A 25056-nucleotide genomic window follows, 5' to 3' on the forward strand; every position below is an offset into this window, starting at 1 on the left:
TAATGAATTTATGGGTTAGGAAGCAAAAGGGTCATGAGCAGAATAAATAAAAACCCCAGTCCAGGCACACTTGGGGATAGTGTGGAATGCTAAAACAGTGTGTAAAGCACCTCGAGGGGAAAGGCATACTTTCTTACCCACGGAATGAAGGTTAAACTGCCGACTTTTTGGTAACAAGGATAGATGTCAGAACATAATGGAACTGTATTTTCACAGTGATAAGATAAAATCAGTTGTGGGGGGGTGTGCCTATCCAGTATGAGTGAAATTGAGACATTAAATGTTCATTTGTCAATAGATGTTTCCTGAAAGAACTACTTTGTGAGTACTCGACAGTGATGGGAATTGGATTTAAAAGGAGTGAGGATACAAGAAATAGTGGCAAAGAAATCCTCTAAATGCAAAAGTAGCAATCATGATTATAATGATTAATTAAGGAGGTATTAAGATGATCTTAAAACGCTGGGTACAAATAAACATAAAGTTGAAGGGAGTTCAGAGTGATGGGATCCTTGTGATGTCAGGAGTATAGATCTGTTGGTTAACTCTTAACTTAAAGAGGTATGTAAGTTAAAAATCTAAGGATTACAATAAAAGGAAGAACTACAATGAATGTAAATGGCCCAAATTTAGTACTTATGGCAGATGATCAGATCAGACTGAAAGTAATCTAACTGGTCGTTGTTAATAAGAGATCACGCAAAAATACCGTCACAAAAATGCTGGAAACAAAAGTATAGAAAAAAGACTGCCAGGCACATAGTAACTGAAAGGAAACTGAGGTAGCTTGTATTAGTATTAGGTATAAGAGTTTTTACTGGGTAAAGAAGGGATTTATGCAGTGGATTAGTTTGCAGGAAGACGTCTAACTTTTTATGTACATAGGCTCAAAATGTGTAAATCATAAATTGAAAAAAGAAACTCAGTTTGGTGGGTTTTTACACGTCTTAGTGATGATAAATCAAGCTGGCCAACAGTTTGTAGGAATATCGAGGATGTGAAACCCAAGACTAATAAGTCTATAGCAATCATACAGATTTTATCAAAAAAGAATCATAATGGCAATTATAGACTATTTAGAAATGATTAAAATGACCATACTAAAACTTGCAGCAACTTAAAATGTTTTTTTAAATTTAACTTTATAGCTAAGCGTCCATTCAGGAAGCTATAAAAATATCATCAGAATCTACAGAGTGTAGGAGGAAGAAAACAGTGGAGAAAGCACAGCAGTGACCGGAGCACACAGCGACGTGCTGCCGCAGACCAGAGTGGGTGGTCTGAGAGCGTGCCACGTAGACAGACCCTGCACAGGGCGAACCGGGAGAGGGCAGATGGTCGCAGCCAGCGCAGGGCAGGAGTGCATCACACACGGTTCATTCTTGTGTCGTTACTGTTCGCTGTGCTGTTCTTCACACGAACAGCTGTAAATCTCCCTTGTCCGCCCTGTGTGCAGCTTCACAGTGAGGTGGGGGACAGCCGACGGTACAAAGGTCAGAAGACAACTTCATGAACAGCACTTTTTGCTAACATATTTGGAAGTAAACAAATTCCTGAGAATTATAACGTGCCCAGTTTGTTTCGAGAGAGAAAATCCTAACCTTTAACCGATAAGATATTTTAATTTATTTTTAAAACTATCCATAAAACAAAACTTTTCTTTCCTAACAATGGTAGTAGTAGCAGCATCAGCAGTAGTGCTTAAACTGACCACAGAAGCACTTCAACTTAGCACCAGGAGACTTTTGCTAATCGTTTAAATGGCATATTCTATATTCAGCAAACTTTTCCAGATTATATAGAAAGAAGGAATATTCCACAACTCACTTTGAGTTTATAATCTTTATAGGGAAGCTAGACAGAATCACGCAACAAAGGAGAATCATAACCCCTTAAATAACAAAGGAGAATGTTCTTTAAAACATAACATAAATTCAATATAAAATAGCAGTAGTATCCAGAATAGTATAAAGTAATACTGATAAGCAGCAAAATGGCTTTGTTTTAGTATTAAAAGATGGGGTAACGTTAGAAAATGTTAGCAATAAACGAAGATATTTATGTAAATTAGTAGAGCAGAGAAAACACCAGTGGATGCAGAGAAGAACATTTGGTAAAGCTCAGTATAAAAGTACGGAAATTCTTAGCGGATGTGAAGCAGAAAGGACCTCCCTTCGACCGGTCAGGGTGTGTGAGCGGCACCGCACTCAGCGGTGAGGTTGGGGACACTGGGAAGACGCTGCTTCCGCTCAGAAAACAGGCAAGCGTGCTGGTGCTCAGCACCGTTAACTGGAAGTCTTCAGTGGAATAGGACGAAAGGAACAAATAAAAGGTAAAAGGATTAGAGAGATGAAACAAAACGGAAATTATTTGCAGATGGTAAGGCTGCCTGTGCTGAAAGCAGGGTGCAGAGTTTCCAGCATGAGAAGATTCTTCAATGTTGCTAGATATAAGATCAATGTATAAAAATCTGTTAGTATCACTTCAAAAATGTTCACTTGTTGCCTTAAATAAAGACTTGAACTGCTTAGAAATTTAAAAAAATGTGCGTGCATTTTATGTTGAAAGTCATTGAATTTGACTGGAGAGTACAAAAGACTTAAACCTGTTGTGCTTTATTATTTACGGTTTGGGGACCTCGGCGTCATACTGCTGTCAGCTCTCTGCACATGAATGGATAATCCAATCAAAATAGAAACGGAAAATGTCTGTGTGCGTTTGTCTGCAGTTTGACACACTGATTTAAAATTCACATGGAAGAGCCAATGGCCAGTAGTACCCAAACAACTTTGAATAGGAGTGAGAAAGCAGGGACTCACCTACCTGGTGTTAAGACAGTGTTCCCTTCGGACAGTGGTGGACAAAGAGGCGTGGCAGCGATGGGGAATTCACAAATGGAGGCGCGGCTGTAGGGAAACCTGAGTGTGTGGGTGTTACATGTCACGGGAGGGGATAATGGTCCATTTAATGAATGGTTTTAGGGTCATTGAATATTCATATGGGAAATAATATTAGATTCTTATTTTATACCATACCTAAAAAATAAATTACAGGTAAAATAAAGATTTAAACCTAAAAAAGCAAGTCTTTAAAATTTTAATCGAACTTGACGTGGGGTGGTGAACACAATGCAGTACACTGATGATATTTTATAGATCTGCACACCTGAAACCTCTATAACTTTATTAACCAATGTCATCCTATTAAATCAAATTACAAATTTATTTGAAAGCATAAAACACCTTAACCACAGTGTAGAAAAGAATTTCTTAAGAGAGAGAGAAAGCACCGGGAAAACAAGTGAAGATTGCATTGAGTTTGGGAGCTTCCGTGTGCTCCGCGATGCCCCGACCTGTGTTGGAGAGACAGGTGCAGACCAGGACATGTTGTGAGCCTAGCTGGCTGAGGTTTAAGTGCACAGAATTTATAGAAAAACTCTAAAAACAGAGGAGGAGGGGAAAATCAGATAAAATTTTGAAAAATAGAGATAGAATTTACAGAAAATAATTTCATGTATGTATGAGGAGTCGTGTGCAAGACATGTAATTCAGTGTCTGTGAATAGGGAATGAATAAGCTGTAGCATGTTATGTAGTAAAATACTAAATACCCATTCGAAATGAATGAAATAATACAAAACAAGCATCAATACAAATCTAAAAATTTGCTGAATGTGAGCTTCAACTTTTTAATTCATTTATCTATCTATATCTATCTTTCTATTTTTTCTTTATTTCCTGGCTTCTGTCATATGTTTAAACGAGAAGTTGTACTGATTCCATTTTAGATTTTTGGTCTTGAATCCTATTATCAAAATCTGTTCAGAAATACATATTCTTTAATATACTTTTTCTCGCACCCTTTTTCTTTTCATTCCTTGTTGTGTTTGTTGTTGTATACTTGAACTTAACCGTGCTCTGAGATGTGCTGGAGTAGGTCTACTCCCCACAGCTGCTCTGAACACTTGTCTTTCCCCTCCTGTGGACATCCCTGTGCGGCCACACTGCCACCCCCACCCCAGTTCCTGCCCACACGGGACCCCAGTTCCCCTTCCTAGGGTGTTGCAGTTCTTCGGGGCCTGAAGGGAAACAGCCTGTATTTATCCTTGGCTGAGCTGATTTGACCTTGGGTCTCGATTTAGAATGACTGTCTCCTCTTGAATCTACCATACATTTATTGACCTTTTTATATGGTTTACATTATGTTTTAAATAAAATAAGAAGAACATATATAATTACCCTTGCTTGGAAGAGATGTCAGGCATTAGACCAGTTAGTCTTAAGAGAAAAAAAGTGATTTTGCCTTCTCTTTTTTGAGTCTGAGACAGTTTCTCATTCATTTGTTTGAGTGACTTTCTGCTTTTGTTTTTTCAGTGGCTTTTTGAATACAGGTAATATTTTGTTTTTCATAGAGAAATATAACACAGATAATATTTTTATTTTTCAGAACTTAAACAAGCAAGCATATGATTTGGCAAAGGCTTTACTGAAGAGGACAGCGCAAGCTATTGAACCATATATTACCAATGTAAGTCTTACTTATTAGATTAGTTGTCTGAAGAATTAGCCAAAATTTTAAAGACTTCTGGAAGCAAATTTTGGAAAGTAGTATGTACTTGTAATTTTGTGTTGTGTTTAATCATTAAGTAATGTATTTTCTTTCTTCTTATTTAAAATGTTTTTTGGTTAATATTTTGTAGAAGGTTAACTCTCAACTTGCTTAGTCATTCATTTGCTACTTTCAGATTGCCTAGGAACTAAAACAGCTTTTATTTTGGTTAGCAAGATACACTGTTTTCTACTGTTAGAAATGTAATTAGGTAAAACGTGGGACTTTTTATTATTCAGAGAAATTGTTTATGTATGTACGAATGGCACAGGTTGGGCAAAAGTGGGCCGTCTTGCTCTGCCTGGGGTAGACCCTTTAAAGCTGCCTTTTCTTAGAAAAGGAAAGAGCTGCAGTGAAATGAGCCCTTTCAAAATTGTTCCAGTTCTACTTGATGTACAGTTGACATCCTCATGTTTGTTTTTAGGAGACGTGATTTCAGCAGACGAGCTCACGTGTGGAAGGTGACCATGTGCTTATTCGGGGGCGGAGCCGGAACCGCTCTGCTCTAGCTGGCACCGTTCCCGCCCCGCCCCGCCCCGCCCCAGGGTCCCCGCGGGAGCCAGGCCAGCACGGGGCCTCGGCCTCCCTGGGCAGAGAGAGGCCCTGCCTCCCTGCCTGCTCTCCGCTCCCACCCACCTTCCCACACTTACTGGGTTGGCCCTTTCTTAAAGTTCCTTTGTTTTTTTCCATGCGATGGCTCTAGTGGCGCTTAGTTGTCTTTAACTTCATTCAAAACAATTTTGTTCTATTGTGACAGCTGTCATATCAGCATGCATTTAAAAAATTATCAAAATTGGTGAATTTTTTGTGTAGCCATTCTAATATCGAAGATGGAAGAAGATACCCAACATTTTTGGCATATTATGCTTTATTATTTCAAGAACGGTAAAAATGCAGCTGAAACCCAGATTTGTGCAGTGTGTGGGGAGGTGCTGTGGCTGACTGAACGTGTCAGAAGTGGCTTGTGAGATGGGGTGAGGGGGACCCCCCTCTGGATGGTGCTCCCCGGTCGGGCAGACCGGGCGAAGCTGACGGCGACCAAGTCTTGACTGAGAGTTGAGAGTAGCCAATGTTATGCCACATGAGAGGTAGCCTACATATTAAAAATATCCAAATCAGTAGTTATTGGTGAACGTGAATAATGCGTGTTGTAGTTTAAGAAAAAAACCTTACTTTATGGCCACCCCAATACATTGTTTAAATCTGTTCTGGAAAAACTGAGAAAGCTTCTTGGAATTACATATATACTTAATTTTCCTGAAATTTATTGATGGAGAATTTTTCATATATTGAATAAAAATTAATTCAGTGTATAAAATACATCATGAAAAGGTATGCTTTGAAAAGTGATGTGCTTTATTTAGAAAACAGTACCTTGGTAAATCTCGATTTTCGTTTTTGGTTTATACATTGTTTTAGAGGGTGAGCTTTCAGAAACTGGAGAATCAAATTACATAATCTATCTTAATAGCTCAAAGATTGGCAGGGAATTCTGAGTGTTGATTTCTGTAAGTTTTGTGAGTCTCGGGTATTGGCTGGAGTAAACTGGTTAGATTGAATGGATTGAGTTTTTTCCTTGATGGGTTTACTGGCACTTGCAGTGACCTGAGCCTGCTGTCTCCATGGCCCATTAGATACACTGGGTGAGCTCCTCCTGGTGGTTATTTATTTAATTGACATTGCCAATCCCATGCTTTGTAGGAGAACACAACTTCTTGGATGCCTTCTTCTGGCGTGAAAAGAAGAGAATACTATACCATGCTAATATTTTTTTATGGGATTGGGAAATAAAAGGGCAAGAAAGTTCAAGATAGAATGGTGGTGTTTGTTGGCGCCACGTTCTTTACTGTTGTCACAACATTTGTGCATGCTTCAAAATATTGACACTAAAAGTTAAAGATAAAAGGGCCAAGGTAGGGCTTAAGTGATCCCAGATAAATCCAGGTAAAAAGGGTGTTCCCATCACTGACGTCTAAGTTCCTGTCCCCCCCTCCCCCCGCCCTACACACACACACACGCACACTTGCTGTGGCAGCTTCACCAGAAGCTGAGCGGGAGGCGCAGCCTTGGTAGACTGGTCCCAGCACGCATGCAGCTAAGCGCTTGTTCCCGTACTTTGCTGTTTCCTTGTTTCTCCTGTCCTCTTCTCCCTCTCCTTACCTGCGGCTTAGCTGAGACGTTAGTAAGAATTACCGTTTTTCTCCTCCTTTACTCCTTTATGAGCCTTATTTTTGTGCCTCACACCTGTACATGTGAAATTACTTTCTAATGAACTTAAGTGTCTTGTAAAATAAAATTTAGCACCGATAAAAGGTATTCTCGGCCTTTTGAACTTGTACATGTAATAGCCATTATTCATTTATCTTCCTAGTAGAAAATTAGCAAAAATAGAGGTAGGATACCGTGGTAATAATAACCCTGCTTTATTCCTTGTTTTTAAATTGGTGTCTTTTTCACTCTTATGCATGGACACATTGAAGTTTGTTCTTTAGTTTACGTTTTTAGATTTTATTTATTTATTTTAAGACGGGGAGGGGAGGGAGAAAGAGCGGGAGAGAAGCCTCACTGTGTGCGGTTGCCTCTCATGCGCCCCCAGCCGGTGGCCTGGCCACAGCCCAGGCCTGGGCCCCGACGTGACACATAGTGATTCCTACATGTAAGAGACTTACGACACCGCTATGGTGTTGTAGGTTATTTTTTCAGATAGAATTTGTTGTAACTTGACAATTCAGAAAACTAGAAACTGTATATATATTTTTTAAAGTTAAAACAGTATCAAACAAAAAGTACATAGTGACAGTTCATAAAATTTCCTGCATGGATCACTTCTTGGTAATACTATTTTCCACCAGATCATTTTAATCAGAAGGTTCAGAAAATAGCACAAAATTCTTTTGTTGTATTGAAAAAAATTTTTCAGATCTACCTTGATGTAGGTAAAGTTTGATTAAATTGCTTAATCTTCCTCAGCCTCAGTTTTTGCATCTGTAAATAGGGTTAATAATGCTTGGGTGCGATGCTAGAGAATGCGAAAACGCTTCTGTAATTAAAATTGAATGCTTAACTCGAAGGTAGAATTTATTACTGACCTTTAACTCATACTCCTTCCACTAGGAGGTAATTGTTATAAAATAATTTAATTTCTAGTATGAATATTAGTTACCCATTTATAAATGAAAAATTAACTTTTTGGATGGACCTACTTAATCAAATCTGTTTTCACTTCCTCCCTAAACTGTGGGCCCTCGTGTGGGCCTTGGGTGTTTATGTCTGTGAGACAGCACCTGTCACACGGTCCTTGCTCGTTTGCTGGGGACGTGTCGGTCACGTACTCTGCAGGCGCGGCGCTAGGCTCTTGGCACACGGCGGAGGCGGCTGACTCGGCCCTTGCCTTTACGGAGGTGATGCAAGTGTTACTGTTTTTGATGGAATTTGTAAGAAGTTAAACCTGGGAATGATTTTTTCTTTTAATTTGCAAGTGAGTTTTCCCTAGACTGATAGAAGAGGATGGTTTGATCATCAAGGTGGTCATATTGGAAAAATTAGTTTTTTGTTAAGGAAAAGTAGATTTATCATTTTTAAACAGGAGGAGATTTGTGAATTTAAACAATGAAGCCACTTTATTTTCAACCTAAATGAGAATTTAATGTTTGATGTCATGAAATCCTTTGCCACAAAATTGATAAACAAGGAGGGAAAACAAGTTATTTTTAAAATCAATAAAGAAAGCATAGTAAAACAGAATCTGAACAACCCAAGAACTGGAAGGAAGCGGGAGAGACACAGAACCATGAGGTCCTTGGCCTGCACTCGGCATGTGGAAAGCCTCTTCAGACCACGGGGCCCACGGGGCCCACGGGGCGAGTAGGGCAGCCAGCGAGGTGCGAAGTCCTTGCCTCCTCCTTCAAGGAGACAAGCTGCCGTCAAGACTGCGCGGTGAACACCCTGGGTTAATCTTTAAATGCAGAGGAACTTGCCCATTGTGCCATGTGTCTTTGCTAGTTAGAGCAGTGCTGTGGTCTGAATGTGGGAATTAGAGATGGCTGCTTATGGAAACGAAGTTGTGGAAATTTGAATTTTCTCTGTGCGTGTGCTTTTAATTGGATTTTAATTAGTGCTATAAACCTTGTATATTATTTATTTCACCTATGAGAACATAAAAGAAGACAAAAAGGATTATAAAGAAGTTTTGCGTTATAAATGTAACGTTCCATATTTTAAAAATGGAATTGGCTCTTACTGTAAAGGTGTTAAGGCTTTGTCTCTGCTGTTCTCTCATACGTGATAAGGTGAGCAAGAAGTGATCCCTTATCCCTGAGCAATTTATCTGGTAGAAGATTAAGACAACTAATCCAGGGTACAGTATAGCAAGCATTGTGAGGGAGGATCAAGTGTGTTGGGCAGTAGGGTGCTTATCAGTATGCTAATTGATGGGCCAGTATGAGTTACCAGTTTTTAATTGTGTACAAGGTAGATTCCGTGCTTTATCTTTTCATAGAGTTCATGCTGGTTCCCCACCTGCTGTTAGAAAATATCTTGATACGTGTAGTTTGACTTTGTGTAAAATAATAATGAATTTAAATGCATAATAGTTAAGATTTTAGAAAATCCATTTTGCCTGTGGAGTTTCTATTAATGGTACCATTTCTGTTTCAAAAGTTTTTTAACCAGGTTCTGATGCTGGGGAAGACATCCATCAGCGACCTGTCGGAGCACGTCTTCGACTTGATCCTGGAGCTCTATAACATTGACAGTCACCTGCTGCTCTCCGTGCTACCCCAGCTGGAGTTTAAACTAAAGGTAACATCTGGAAATGGCGCGCTCCTGTGAATTGAGTTGGCAGAGGGTTCCTTCTTGTCCTGGCTTCATCTGAGTGTGACCGATGCAGTGGTGCATTTCCGTGGTGTGTTCATGCTTGTGCCTTGCCTGTTTGTGGGTCTCCAGGGCCCGCCATGGCTCCTGACAGGTAGTGGCAGCTTAACTAATGATTGAGAAGGATGGTGTTTTCCAAATAAAGTCTCACTTTCCCGGTCATAGCTATACATTGAACTTAATGTTTTCCAGACACAGTGCATAGCGGTTCCCCAGACCCCTTGTTCAGGCCCTGACAGCAGCGTGGGGTCCGTCCTCCCCGTGTGCACTTCGTGTGCACTTCTCGCACACTCGCCTCGGGGGTGCGGGCACTGCTGTTCAGTTACGGCCACAGCCTTGAGTGTCCCTCGTATGTTGGGGATGTGCTTTTCTCTTTCACGTTACCATGGGAGGAGTAAACAAAGCCGGTGCACCCCAGTGGTGAACCCCAGTGCACCACCCAGAAGAGTTCTTAAATCATTTGTGTTATATTGGTGGTTTCTAAAAATTTTGATTTGCTTTTTTCAAAATAACAAAATCAGCAGTCCACGTTGGCAGTGGGATAACCCTTGTGTTACTCGTGGGCATCTTTCCGTCTGTTTCTCGGGGGGGCCGTCGGCTCGCCTGCCTCCCTGCCCTGCTCCCCCCGGGCAGTCGGTGGTTTCGGTGAGGCGGAGTCGGGCACACCTGTGACTATGTGTCGGTCTGATTTTCTCTAATAAAAACATTGAGTACCCTAAGAAAGATAAAAATAAGAATTGTCATCCCTGCTTTCAGCAAATTTAACATCTAGTATGAAAGGAAGAGGGAAAATAACCCAGACCTAATGAGGCCAGACACTATAAATGTCACGAAGATACAGACAGCTCACAGTTGGAGCAGAGGGAGCACCGTGCAGAAGCGCGCGGAGGCAGGAAGGTGCCGGGGGCTCGTGGGGCGCAAGGGGTGCGCAGTTGGTGGTAACGTGGGGTCAGTTGAAATCGTTCCCGGCCGAATGGTGGAACCTGCAGCGGTGGGGCCTTAACAAACAGTAAATGTTCAGGCATTAAACCAACCAGTTGATCAGAGTATCTGGCATAGGGTTTAGGTATCGGTTGCCTTTTTACTTTGTTTTGGAGTGTCTTGTGTGCATGCTTTTTAAAAAAAATATAACCTTAAAGGTCATTCTAATGTTTGGCTGGGGTTGACAAGTATCTCTGTGGAAGGAAAACGAGAGAGGTATTAGAGATAAATGAGGTAGGTCATATTATGGGAGCTCTTAAGGCATGGCCAAGGCATTGGTTTAAAAATTTTTAAGAAATTGTGCGATGCTGTCCATCACCCCTTGAATATCAGTGCTCTTTAATATTCCCGGTGGTCACATTTTGTGTTCAGTTTCAGAGTTGTGCTGGCTGTCATTAATCATTGTCATCTGTTGGAGGTACCAAAATCTGTAGTGAAACTGAGTTCTTGTCCCCAGGCTACCCACGATACAGTGTAGAAAGCAGAAATTTTAGTTTTTGCATGTGCAAGGCACTTCATACTGTGAGGCTCCGTCACGAACCCAGTGTGCGAACATGAGCTAGGTGCTCTGTCGGGCGCCTTCGGCGCGTACTTGTTTCTGCAGACAGCTGAACCGGCGCAGCCGCGTGGAATTCTCTCCGTCCCGAGGGCTCGGCCTCTGTCGGCCTCTGTTCTTACGAGCCCCAGCCACTCTGTCGAGTGTCCTACGTAGGTTTCAGGAACATTAGTTTTTGGATTTGACTCTGAACGAAAATAAGCCTTGATTGTAAGGGAGGCGGGACTTCTAACATTTGTTCAAACTTTAGAAGGTGTTTTCACGGAGGGAGTACTGCTTTCCTGTAACCTGAGATGAGGGGCGCGGTGGGGGTGCAGTTTATAAAGGGTCTGGGGAGCATCCTGATGTATGGTGTTTCAGCCGGGGCTCGTGGACGGTTTTGCGCGCAGCTGGAGGGCGCAGAGCTGTGAGAACGCTGCTCTGGACGGGCCTCCCCGCGGCCTCAAAGCTGCGGCACTTTCGTTTCAGAGCAACGACAACGAGGAGCGGCTGCAGGTGGTCAGGCTGCTGGCGAAGATGTTCGGGGCGAAGGACTCGGAACTGGCTTCTCAAAACAAGCCCCTCTGGCAGTGTTACTTGGGCAGGTATATGGTTTCGGTGTCCTGTTGAAAGTACCGTGTGTGTACACCTCCGTGCATCGATGTGTTGACAACACCACATCCACAGTTAAATCGTTCTCTGGAATCATAAAAAAATGAAGTATTCTGTGTTGGAATTTTTGAATGCTCGTAATGATTGGTTATATTTGTAATTTTCCTTTTCTTTTCATCTTTTCTTTGGTAATTTTTATTTTTTTAAATGTATTTTATTGAGTATGCTATTACAGTTGTCCCATCTTTTACTCCCCTTTATTCCCCTCCGCCCTGCACACCCCCTCCCACCAGCATTTCCCCACCTTAGTTCATGTCCGTGGGTCACGTGTTTAAGTTCTTTGGCTTCTCTATTTCCTATACTATTCTTAACCTCCTCCTGTCTATTTTCTACCTCCCATTTATGAGATGCATTTCTGTACCTTTGCCCTCATTTTCTGTACCTTTGCCCTCATTCCTCCTCCTCCCACTCCCCTGCTGATAACCCTCCATGTGATCTCCATTTCTGTGGTGCTGTTCCTATTCTGGTCGTTTGCTTAGTTTGTTTTTGTTTTTCTTTAGGTTCGTTTGTTGTTAGTTGTGAGTTTGTTGTCATTTTACTGTTTGTATTTTTGATCTTCTTCTCTTTCTTAGATAAGTCCCTTTAACATTTCATGTAATAAGGGCTTTTTGATGATAAACTCCTTTAACTTGACCTTATCTGGGAAGCGCTTTATCTGCCCTACTGTTCCAAAAGATAGCTTTGCTGGATAGAGTCATCTTGAATCTAGGTCCTTGCCTTTCACGACTTCGAATACTTTCCAGCCCCTTCTTGCCTGCAAGGTTTCTTTTGAGAAATGAGCTGGTAGCCTTATGGGAACTCCTTTGTAGGTAACTCATTTTATAAGTGTAATTACATTATGACACTCAATTTAAAATCTGTTTTATATAATGTAACAAAATTACAATTTTTACACAAAGATACTCAGTATATCTTTAAATCAGGACTTGGGTTTCCCAACTTTATTTTATAGCTTGTTTGGAAGAAAATGCCTAATTTAAATTTGTTACTTTTTTATTACTTTGCATTTTTTTCTTTTAGTATCAGTGACATAAAAGTCTGTGCAGAGCCGTGTAACCAGTGGCTTGATTTCAGTGGGTGTGTCGTGCCTGTGGTGGTCAGATGGGTAGGGCCAATGTGGGCGTGGCTTCCAGGTCGCGCCCAGGGGTGGGTGTGGGGTTTGCGTGAGGTCCGCCGACCGTTTGCGAGTGCGCGTGTTCGAGAACGAGCACTTCGAGGGAAGGCTCTCTTCCCACACTCATGTGGGGTTCATGTGATACATGTGGGAACTGCATGCACACACTGTACTGTCATTAAACATGTATTGGAAAGTATAACATTTTAGGAAAAATTTTGTCACTTTAACTTTTGTATTTAAGCCAAATATGTATTGTTCCTTGAAAATACAGAATTCTCATGGACATTGTCCTAGTTTGATAAGGAGGTTTCAAAGCATTTGTACACAAACAGTATGTCACAAACTTGGATAAATTGTCTGATTCCACTGAGAATTATCCTACATAGATTTTTCTTTTAATCAAAGAAATAGGTGTAAGTGCTAATTAAACGCATTTGTTTCTCTGATTTTAAAGATGACTCTGCCTTTTTATTTTATCAGGTTTAATGACATTCACGTACCAATACGCCTGGAATGTGTGAAATTTGCTAGCCACTGTCTCATGAACCATCCTGATTTAGCAAAGGACTTAACAGGTACTGTGTACCCATAACAACAGATACTTCTGGATGCTCGGAGAAAAAAATTGGTTTTGTGTATTGGGGAGAAAAAACAACCTTTTTGTTATTATAGGTAACATCTTGTTTCAGTTTGTCATCATTAGAGTTTCTCTCTGAAGCTGGAATTTTTTTACCTGCTGGTGCTGACTTAGGCTAGAAGTGCCTATAAAATGTTGGTTATACCGGAAATAAGATTAATTTCATAGTTTAAGGACATTGAATAAAAGAATTTCAGGCATTTCAATTTGAACACGTCTTATCTTTGAGTAAATTATAAACCTTTAACATTTTCCAATATTTTGAGAACTTGAGTGAGAGTCATTAATATGTAAATTAATTTAACTATCCTAAAATGAATTTAAGTTTTTTGAAATACATATAAGGCAGTTCAGAATTTTATATTGATGTAGTAATGAGAATATCACGTATTTGACTATTACTGTTCTGTTAAGTTTTTTAAAAGTTTGGAATAGTTCAGAAAATACAGGTAAATATATAGCTACTGTGTATTTCTCAGAAATAGCATTTTGATGTGTTTGCTTAGAGATTTAAAGAAGGAAAATAAATTTTAGATATTCTTAAAATGCCCCTCACAAACTACCCTCCTCCTTACTTCTCCAGAGGGTGACCACTGTACTGAACTTGGTTTGCGTCCTGTTAATGTTTTTCTGTCTAGGCCACAGGTGTACCGCTCCATAAATTATGTATAGTATTGTCATGTGACTTAAAAGCTTTATTTAAATATCATTTGAATTTAATATAGTTGATCTTATTCCTGATACCTTATTTTTGTTCTATTTTTCATGCTTTTTTCTGTATTTCTCCCTCCTGCTTAATGAATTTCCTTCGGCTCATTTTCTCCCGCATGCACTTGGAGGCTAGGGCGGTGAAGCCTGTAAAGTTAGTCGGAGTCCTCTGGCTTCTTTCTGCTCAGTCGGGGGCCTTCGAAGCTGTAATTCCTAGCGCTGGCCTCATAAGTCACACTGTTGCTTGTTACTTACTTCCTCTTCTTTAAACTTTATCAACTTGTAGTAAACTTGTAACTGCTTTTCTATACAGTATTTGCTCACAGTTGCTTCCTAAATCTTCCTTCTGATGGAAATCAAAGTGTAGCTTTTGGTAATATTTTTAACAACAGATTGTCATAGTAACGCTTTCAGGTTTGTTAAATTCCTATCAGCTTTCAACAGTAGGTGTTTATCAGTTTCATCTTTTGACAGGGGTCGGGTGGGGGTGGATACCCTGCTTGGAACCCTCTGCCCACCCACTCACATCCGAAAGAGGACTGCTTGCGCGGGGGCTGCTTCACAGCACCAGGCGGGGGCGGTCTGCTCCCCCCTGTTCACCAGCCCCCCCCCCCCCCGCCTTCTCTCCCCTGCGGTGCGGTGCGCGCAGGCCGCTCAGGGCCTCTGTGCCGCTGTCTCCCTCCCTTTGTCCTCCTCCTCCTGGCTCCCCAGCGGCGTGCCTTCTGCTGCGGCCTCCTCCTCCGGCGTCTCGTGTCGTCCGCGCAGTGGCCTCTGAGAAAATGAGTGGCCGTGCTTTGCGCAGGTTTTCTTCTTCCTGTGGAATGTTTCAGCTCACTTGTTTTTCCCACTTTATATTTGCTTTTCCATTCCCCACATCAGAGGCTTTTTGTAAATGCTTGACAGTCTGGCTATTTGCTCATAATGAGGAGTCGGGGGGCTAAGTAGAGAGCGGGCCAGCAAGCTCCGCAGGGGCCGATGGGGTTGTGGACTCCGGCCTGTACGCTAGGACAGCTGGTGCGGGCTGTCCTCGGAGAGCCTGTGGATGATTCCCCTGGAACTACTCAGACGCCCCAGGGGAGGGCGTCCTATCAGGAGTTTAAAAGTCTAGTTGCTAGTGCCCGAGATTCTTATATTCTGAGTGTATTTATTTTTTATTATTGAGTAGCATTTTATTGTTACAGATGCACCATAATTTGTGGATTCATGTTTTCCTCTTCCTGGATGTGTGGGTTGTTTTGGTTTGGGGTAATTGTGACCACGATTACTGTGAGTATTCTTGTACTGGTGTTTCTGTGGACTGACGTTTTTATTCCTCTTTGGAACCATTTAGGAGTGGAATTGCTGGTCATAGGATAAATACGTGTTTAACTTTATAAGAAATGACTAAGTTTTCCATTTTGCTTGTACTGTTTTCCACTTAACATCAGAAATGTTTGAGAGTTTCAGTTGTAATGTGTATCTTACCAACACTTCGTGTTGTCAGCCTTTTTTGTCTCAGCCGTCCTCGTGGGTCTTGCTCTTTGGTGGTCTTCATTGGCCTTTTCCTAGCGACTAATGAGATGGGGCATCATTCTGTGTGCGTATTGATGCGTTATGTTTTGTGTGAAGGGTCTGTTTCAGTTTTGAACCCATTTTTTAAATCTTGTTTATTATTTTTGTTGTTGAATTACAGTTATTTTATATGTATTCTAGATTTCTTTTTAAAGTATAAAAAATTTTAAGCACTTTTCCATAGTCAGAACTTCAAAGCAGAGTTGTTATTGGCTAAGTAGTAGGTGTTTCAGTTTTTTATAGCTATCTAAAAAATACTTTAGATATGAGTTATTTCACCACTTACCTTATTAGTCCTTCCAATTACTTTGAATGTGTCTGTCGCTGTGAGAAACATCCAGACTGGTAGTGAATTTGCATAAGAGTGTGTGTGAACCAAACCGACAGCACAGGTGGGGCACACGGTCTCACACGCTCCTGAGGGGAACGGTTCTGCAGCTTCTGTTACACGGTGGAGGCTGGGGAACCTGAGGAAGATCATGAAGGGGTGAGGGAGCAGTTTGGGAGTTGGCTTACAGGGTGGTTAACAAGATTACGTGCTCTCTTGAGGGTTAGTATCCTTAATACTAAGGATATTACTGTTTTTAGTTTTTTAAAATTTTATTATTTTATTCAATCTTTTTATTTTTTAATTTTACTTTAATTGTTGTTCAAGTACAGTTTTCTGCCCTTTACTCCCACCTCAGCCCACCTCCCCTTATTCAATCTTTATTGTATTTTTTCCCATTACCATTTAGTACCCTTATCACCCCATCTCCACACTGTCGTCCTTTTCCCTGAGCCCTTTTTCCTTTTTGCTTGATCCCTCCACCCCCTAACCTACCCCCCCTTAGCTGTCATCTTGCTCTCTGAGCCTGTCCCCATTTTCCTTGTTAGTTTAGTTTGTTCATTAGACTCCACATACAAATGAAATCATACGGTATTTGTCTTTCCTGACTAGCTCATTTCTCTTAATATAATGTTCTCCAGGTTCATCAAGACTGTTGCAAAGGGTAACAGTCTTCTTTTCCTTCTTTTTTAATGCCAAGTAGAGTTCTATTATGTACATGTGTCCCAGATGTTTTATCCACTCATGTACTGATGGACGCTTGGGCTCCTTCCATATCGTGGCCATTGTCAATAACGCAGCACTGAACCCAGGGGTGCTTATGTTCTTTCGAATTAGTGTTTTGGGTTTGTTCAGATATATTTCAAGAAGCGGGATAGCTGGGTCCAAAGGGTATGTATTACTCCTGGTATTTCCAAGGTGTGTAAACCTGGGTGCACAAGGACAGTAGACATGGCTGGCTTAAAGCCCTTCCTTAAAGAAGTTATGTGCCTGGGCCTAACTGCCCACCATGACCTGCTTGCTGAGTGAGGAATTATGATCAGATCACCTGGAGGGGTTCCTTTACACAGAACCTCCTTTTTTGGTCTACTGTTTGCTTTAGCTGAAGACAGGACAGTTGTCCCTCAGTGTCCACGGCAGTGATTCCAGGACTCCCTCACCTCCACCATGCAGATACTAAATCTGAGCACGGTTAAGCCTCTTACATAACGTGGTTTAGTTTTGCATGTAATTATATATGAAAATATATACTATATACACTCTACCCTATACTTGAAATCATCTCTAGGTTATTTATAATACCTAATACAATATAAATTCTATGTAAGTGTTACCTGCATTGATTAGAGAATAATGACAAGAAAAAAAGCTACATATTTAGTATAGACACAGCCATTGTAGGCCTAGTGGCATAGTACACTTCATCAACTTAACTTAAAAAATTACTAATTTTTTAGAGAGAGAGAAACACTGATTCATTGTTCCATTCATTGGTTTGATTCTTCTTTGTGTCCTGACCAGGGCATGAACCTGCAGCCTTGGTGTATCTGGACGAGGCTCTGACCAACTGAGCTACCGGCCAGGGCTGAATATTTTATTTCTAAAATTAATATTCAGTTGTGTGACTTGTTTCTTAAGCCCAGTGCATGATTACTGAAGGTGGTTCGTTTTTCTTTCAGCGTTCCCAGGGCCAGGTCTGAAGTCCCCTGCTTAGCTTTGAGACCCTCCTGTAGGCACTCGTGGTTTTTAACCGTTTCACCTCCTCCGTCTTCCCGTTGGCCTTTCTCAGTTCGGTTACGTGGACTTGCCTGTGGTCCTGCCTGTAACCCTGTTTCCTGATGTCTGGGACCTCAGTTTCGTTCTCTCGGTCACCTCGCGGAAGGTTTCACTGATTAAAGAAGAGAAACTTGAACACTGTAGTCTTTCCTCGTAGGAACACTTGTCTTGAATATTTTAACATTTAAACAGAAAACAAAGGTGAAATACTTAATGTCAGCATGCTGCCTGGTTCATGTACATGGTTGGTTTAATCAGAGGGTAGGACCCCTGGGAGCAGCCACCCTGCAGCTGCCGATGGGGGGGGTTTGCAGGTGGGTTGGGAGCAGAGTGTTGTGTCCGGGTGGGAGGACTGACCTTCCTTTCTTTGTTCCTCCCTCCCGCCCGCCCCCCCCCGGGAACCCTGGGCGCTCTCCTTGGGTTTGCCGCTGTTATGCCCTGCTTTCAAGGTCCTCACTCGGTTTTAAAGCGCATGTCAATTTTGAGAGTTCCATTGTGATCGAGTACAATTTGATCTTTCAGAGTATCTCAAAGTGAGATCGCACGACCCTGAGGAGGCTATTAGACACGATGTCATTGTGTCTATAGTCACAGCTGCTAAGAAGGATATTCTTCTGGTCAACGACCACCTGCTGAACTTCGTGCGAGAGAGGACTTTAGACAAACGGGTGAGTGGGGGGAACAATTGGTGTGAGTTTTCCTTGTGACTATTTGAAGTTGAATAGTATTTTCTTTGAAAATATTGAGATTTAAATATAATTATCCCTTTTGGGGGGTAATAGGCATTTTAAAATGAAAAGGTTTTACTTTTTGCTACGTTAAATTTCATTACATTTTCTTGATTGTTTGTTGCCATCCTACAAGGGAGGTGTCTTTCAGCCGTAGGCAGATACTCAGCTCGTACGCTGGCTTTAGTGCTGGACTTCCCCAAAGGGCCTTTCACGCGGCTTCTCGCTCGTCGCTGGCCCTCTTTCTCCTTCACGCGGGCGCGGGCCTGGAGCCCCTTCCCTGGTCGGACTGTCACTTCACGGGACGGGGAAAGGAAAGACGCCTTTGGTTCGGCGGAACTGCACCGGAGGTGCTCCAGCCGGGGTGCCGGGACCCCAGGCGTTCCTTCCCGAAGGGCCTCTGGGGTCTTTGCTAGTGAGCTGGGCCTGGAGAGCAGGCCTGGGGGGCTTCGTGGGCGGGGTCGTGGGCTCCTTTCACGGAGTGCTCACACCCCTCTCCTGCCCGTGCCTAGCCTTCCTTCCGTGGTGTGGACCTGAGGGACTTATACTTCAGGGTAATTTTGGTGAAGGATAAAAAAAAAATGATGTTTTTAAGGGTTAATTAGTAAAGAAAGAGCTGTGAATACTTTGACTAAGTAACTTCAGTATTTCAGTAGTTGCTTATAAGGCTTGATGGCACCATCTCCATAATGTGCTTCTCTCTGATCGTGCTGACGGTGCATGCAGAGGAGGTGGGGGGTGCGCGGTCCTCCCTCCAGATCTGTGGGTGTCAGAACAACCTGTTTTAACTGACAAATTTAGACTATCTTTACTGGCTGTTTCATTGGGGTATTGGACAGTGAAAAGGCCAAAGGGCATAAAGAAGGAAAAGGAGAGTTGTATCGTGGTGGGAAAACAGCCTGCAGAGTGACTTGGAGTTGAGACAAGTGTGTTTTGTTGGGGTCTTGGTTCACGTATATTTTTTATTATCGTGTCATGTTCATTTTAGGGCGGCTTGGTTCAATCATATAAGTATTGAGTGCCAAAAATAATTGAATATATCTATATTTTTGGTAGTATTAGAATGTACTCTATCTTTAATTTCTCCTAAAAACAGCAGTTTGGGGGATTAGAGTTAGAGATAAGACAGAGAATTAAGAGATGAAATTTTTACAAACAAATTGAATTGATTTTATGAGTAAGACTTCTAAAGTCTTTTATTTCAATACCTATGTAGTGGATGGATAAGACTATTTTTAATCTGCAATTTAAGGAAAACAAGGGAAGACTATTGCTATGAATGATATTCTGCAAAGGAAAAATGAATAATCTGTACAGATTCATGATGTTCTTAGCATTACTAACATCCTGCTGACTATGACTGTAGTGTTGTGTTTATGTAAAATGAAAGAATAAACTCATTCTAAAATAAGCCGTTTTAGACATACTGTAGTATAGCCAATATGTATTTATTTTATTTTAAAGATTTTATTTATTGTTAAAGAGGGGAAGGGAGGGAGAAGGAGAGGGAGAGAAACATCAGTGTGTGGTTGCCTCTCACGCACCCCCACCAGGGACCTGGCCCGCAACCCTGGGATGTGCCCAGACTGGGAGTCCACCCGGTGACCCCTTGATTCCCAGGCCAGCACCCGGTGCACTGAGCCACACCAGCCAGGGCCAGTATGTATTTAAGTGGTTGAATATATTTCTCTTATACTTGAACTTGATTTCTAGCTATATAAAGTGAAACACTCAAGTATCTTTACAGTGTTTGATAAAGCCAATATCATGTATACTTTTAATGTAAGTATGCTTAATGTACACCATAATTTGGAAAAAATTATAAGGGAAAAGTTACAGTTTATCAGTCAACTCTTTCTTTGCCTTTAAAAATTGGCAGCATGTGTCCCTAGCAGTTCCGAGTGACGTTATGCAGATTGCAGTGGACTTTTATTTTTAGGGTAGGTGATGGGTTTAAGACGCCAAAGCATTAAAATTCTTTGTGCATGTTGATACATTTGTACTTCACATAGTAGGTGTATTTAAATGGTAGTTGTGTTTTTTATCTTTTCATTATTAATTGATATCTACTAACTTAGGTTTCATGAAAATAAATTGTGTGAAGTTTATTACAAACTAGAAACCTAGACTTTCCTGAATTAACGTAATGGAGGCATTTTCATGTTACAAGTAAACGCCTGTGTTTCTGTTTCAAGTGGAGAGTGCGCAAAGAAGCCATGATGGGCCTCGCCCAGATTTATAAGAAGTACGCTCTGCAGTCAGCGGCTGGGAAGGATGCTGCGAAACAGATTTCCTGGATCAAGGACAAATTGCTGCACATATATTATCAAAATAGTATTGATGATCGGTAAGTTAAGGGTACTGTATATAAAATTTTGGGTGGTTATATAACTGTTGTTGATCTGCTTTTTGGGCAAACTATTTTCTTTATAATTTTAAGCTCTTTCCTCAGTTTTAATGGTGAAGTAAAGGTACAGAGTGACTAGTTTTCTTCCCTTCAAAGCCATGCATGAAGCAGTAGTGTGCATATAATTTTACGGATGGATACAGCTTTTATGTTCGTTTTTGTGTATTATTTTAGATCAGAATAATAGTTAAAAGTAGGAATGTATGTAATTATAATTTACATTTTGTTTCATAGGTAATTGTGTTAGAAGGAATACAATTATTTTTCAAATAAATTTTTTTCAAGTAAGATTTAAATGAAAATAAACCCTTTGGATTATAGACATTTTAAATAAAAATGATGTCTACTCAGAGTTAAAACATACAGTTCATAAGTTTGTGTATGTATGCATCTGAATATGATCTTTCAGTTTTTCTATTCCAGTGTAAGGTTCGACTGTGTGTGTATCCTAACCATTGAATAGTTAGGAGACCTTTAAATCCTACGGACTGAGTGTCTCAGGTTAACGTTACACTCTAAGCAATTTCATAGTTATTGTCTTAGGAGAATTGAAGTCTTTAGACTTCTGAGTGTGCAGCACCAATGCGTGAAGGTTTGCATTATGATTTAATAGAACCTTCTTTGTACTTTTTAGCAAGATATTTTTCATCATAGACACTAGGAAACTTCAAAATATCTTAAAAATTTTGTTACAGTTTTAGCTTACAGATGTTTAGAATTTGTCATTTTGAAGGACCTGGTGTGGTTTTTCCCAATACTTTATTTTTTAGGTAAGAAAGTTGACTTCTTGATATGTAACGTGCCTAAAGTAATGCAGAAGTAGTTAGCTGGGTACAGTGCTGTTTCCAGTACATCCAGCTAAATTCCTTTTTGCCCCGTTATTTTCTTTTTTAAAGTGCAGTTTGCATTCAGCACCTTGCTGTAGTAGTTTCGGGTGTGCAGCGTGCTGGTTCAACATCACACTGTACAGAGGGCCCCTCGGTATTTCAGCACCCACCTGGCGTGACACAGTTACTGCAGTATCCTTGGCGGCCCGTTTTCGCAGGAGGACGTCTTTGATTTGTGACTTTCGTCTCCACTCAGAAAGCAGCACTGTCTTTCATATGCTTTTCTTACGTGTTTTGAAATTTTATATACAAATGTAATGCATACTTTAGAGACCAAGGCAGTGAGTGCCTCCTCTGTGTTCTTGCGCAGATTGCTCGTGGAGCGGATCTTCGCCCAGTACATGGTCCCCCATAACTTGGAGACTGCGGAGCGGATGAAGTGCTTGTACTACCTGTACGCCACGCTGGACCTAAACGCTGTGAAGTACGTCTCCCCAGTCGGGTTGTTCTTCCCGTCTGTTCAGTGTGATGAGTTCTGTGGAGGGAAATAACTTTTTAAATAGTGACAATTTATGTAATGTAAACTTTGTTTGAATGGCCCGTCAGTGAAATATACCGCAGTTTTGTTTTTTGTTTTTGTGTGTTTTGTTTTTTTTTTCAGAATGTACTGCTTTCAACATGATTAACGTGGATTTCTGTAAACAATTAAAAATGGGAATTCCTTTTTAATTTAGGCTATAGTGATAATAGTTTATAATAAGTTGTAGAATTCCATGAGATTTCATCTTTAAATCAGTAGGAGAATGATAGGTAAAATCACTTGTGCTTTAAGTGAAGGCAAGTTTCAGCATGCAGGCCCCTCAGAAGTTGTAGGTAATAAGGTGTAGGACGAGATAGAATTCACTGACTTTGAAGCTCAGAAGTATTTCACAGATGACTACTTTACCTTTGAAAATTAATGTTTTTAATTACATAACTCTTGGCTGTTAGTTTCCAATCCTCTGGTTATAGTCATATGTCTTTTAAAGATTACATTCACTTCCACACCCTGACCTACAGGCGTATTTTAGTTAATGATTGATCTTACCTAGTTTTTTTATTTTTTTATTTTTATTTTTTATTTTTTTTTTGGTTTGAGAGAGAGACAAACATCGGCTTGTTCACTCAGTACACAGTCATTGGGCGCTTCCTCTCTGCGCCCTGACCTGGATGGAACCCACAGCCCCCACCGGCAGGGGCGACCCTCCGGGCGGATGAGCTGTCCGCCGTCCGCCGGGGCCGGCTCGCTTCCCTGCGCTCACACACGAGAAGAACCGCCACCGCTGATGCGTTCTGTCGATGCCGCTGTCTCCGCAAATGTCATGTTTTATTTCATGCCTCTTTTCTTCACACGTCATCAGTTGCTGAGTCCTGTGACTTTTACTCCTCTCTGTCATCTCCTTTTGTAATATGAACTCTAAAAAAAAGTAATATAGTTAGAATATTCTGGAAGGACTTTGCCCTTTGTTATTTAAATTTACATGTTTGTATTTTTCAGAGCATTGAATGAAATGTGGAAATGTCAAAATCTGCTCAGACACCAAGTAAAGGATTTGCTTGACTTAATTAAGCAACCCAAAGTAAGTTAAATCTAGTGAAAAGTTGTCCTTTGAGGTTAAGTTTTATCTTCACCATTGCTGCTGTGTGTGATGCAACTCTTTCTGAGTGGAACAGTTTTTGACTCTAAAAGCCCTGATTTCTAACTTAGAATACTGAAATGTTGAAGAAACTTACTGCATGGGAAAATTGAAATGTATCGTACCTGCAAAGGTGACACCTGGCAGGAAGAGAGTGTGCATCCGTGCGCTCAGAGCAGAGGGTCTGGCGGGCGGGTGGGCCGTCGCGTTAAATGGAAGAAAAGAGCGCTGGTGGCAGAGGACGGCTGTGCTTTGACCTGGCCGCGCCGCAGCGCTGCCGTTGTCTCTAGGGCCTTGTTGTTGTAGACAGTTTCCATGTGCAGGGTCAAGTACCTTGATGTTTTTACTGCAGTTAATACTATGGTACTTGAAATGTTCTTCTTGGTCTTCATGTACTTTTTGGACATTTAGAATGATTCTAGGTTTTTTGTTTGTTTTTTCCTAGAATAATGTAAGTATATGAAAAGTATAATTCATTGGAAAAGCTGTGTGCCTGGTCATTTTAAATTGCATCCAGGAAACACTGTATGGTGTCATTTTTCATTTCTTTTTCAGTCCACGGTTTGGACAGTCCCTCCTGCCCCTCATAATGTGCACCTCGTGTTCGTAGGGCAGATGTCAGGAGAGGGGAGTCAGTCATCTGAGGGGAGAAAATCTCCAGTTCTCCTAGGTGTACATTTGGCCATTTGCCACAAAAATCAATGAGTTAACACTGGCTGTTTGAGTGATTTATAGTAACCCACTCACTGTAAATACAGGAATTACCTAATATTCACTTTATACCAAGAACTCTAGTAGACATTATAGAGTTAGAGTTAAAAAAAATACGAAGCTGTGTTTAACTTTTGGGTGTTGATATTTCTTCCCACTTTGTTGGGAAGACTTAATACACTTGATCATTAGTGTGTATTTTTTGCCTTCTTCATTATTCAGTCTGATTAAAATTTTATTCTCACTTAGCTCTGTGTCCCTCAAAGTGACTCTAATTTCCAGGATTGTACTTTTGTTGGTGACGTTTCTTTTTCATGTGGATCAACTTCCCGAAATCCCAGCACCACCTCTTTTCTCCCAAATTCAAATACTTTAAGTTCCAGATTTTGGGGAATTAACTCCTATCCATACTCTGTTGTGCTTTGTCTCTCGCTCTCAGCGAGTGCCTCCTTAATAGGGAGGGTGTGTGTGTTTGTGTACTTGGTTTCTCTCCTCCTCCCAGAGTTTTTCTAGCTCTGTATCTTACTTACACTGTTGTCCAATGACAGTTTTTGAAAATAACATTAACCTGCTGCAACAAATAAGTAGCATTCTTTAAAATATCTTTTATACATGTGACTTTACAGAGTGCATTACATGCAGCACAGTGTAGTGAACACATTCATTCACTAGAATATTAGGAATACTATTACCTGGTATAGCAAATAACTAGCCCTCTTGGAAAAATTGTACTTAATTTTCAACTTTTTTTTTTTAAGATCTGAGTAATAATTTGAAAACCCACCTTTCAGGTTATCTTGTTCCTTTTCTAAATTTAGTTGCCCTGTTTTTTTTGTTGTTGTTGTTTTTTTGTTTTTGTTTTTTTTTTTTAGTAAAGAAGAAAAACAAGATACCTTTCTGTCCCAAAGGTTGCTGCTGCAGTC

General features: G+C 40.9%; 1 protein-coding gene across 2 annotated transcripts in view; it reads left to right on the plus strand.

The window, feature by feature from the left end:
- Positions 1-25056, plus strand: part of PDS5B (PDS5 cohesin associated factor B) — a 138209-nt gene that overhangs the window by 45032 nt on the left and 68121 nt on the right. For both annotated transcript variants that reach the window (XM_045839039.1, XM_045839040.1), the window contains exons 7-14: positions 4446-4526; positions 9267-9407; positions 11485-11600; positions 13265-13359; positions 18307-18452; positions 20708-20859; positions 22117-22230; positions 23284-23365. In XM_045839039.1, coding sequence (XP_045694995.1) covers positions 4446-4526; positions 9267-9407; positions 11485-11600; positions 13265-13359; positions 18307-18452; positions 20708-20859; positions 22117-22230; positions 23284-23365 — 927 coding nt within the window. The remainder of the gene's footprint in view (positions 1-4445; positions 4527-9266; positions 9408-11484; positions 11601-13264; positions 13360-18306; positions 18453-20707; positions 20860-22116; positions 22231-23283; positions 23366-25056) is intronic.

This window comes from Phyllostomus hastatus, unplaced genomic scaffold (assembly GCF_019186645.2).
Source record: "Phyllostomus hastatus isolate PE091 unplaced genomic scaffold, TTU_PhHast_1.1 phas_contig_29, whole genome shotgun sequence".
Lineage (NCBI taxonomy): Eukaryota > Metazoa > Chordata > Mammalia > Chiroptera > Phyllostomidae > Phyllostomus > Phyllostomus hastatus.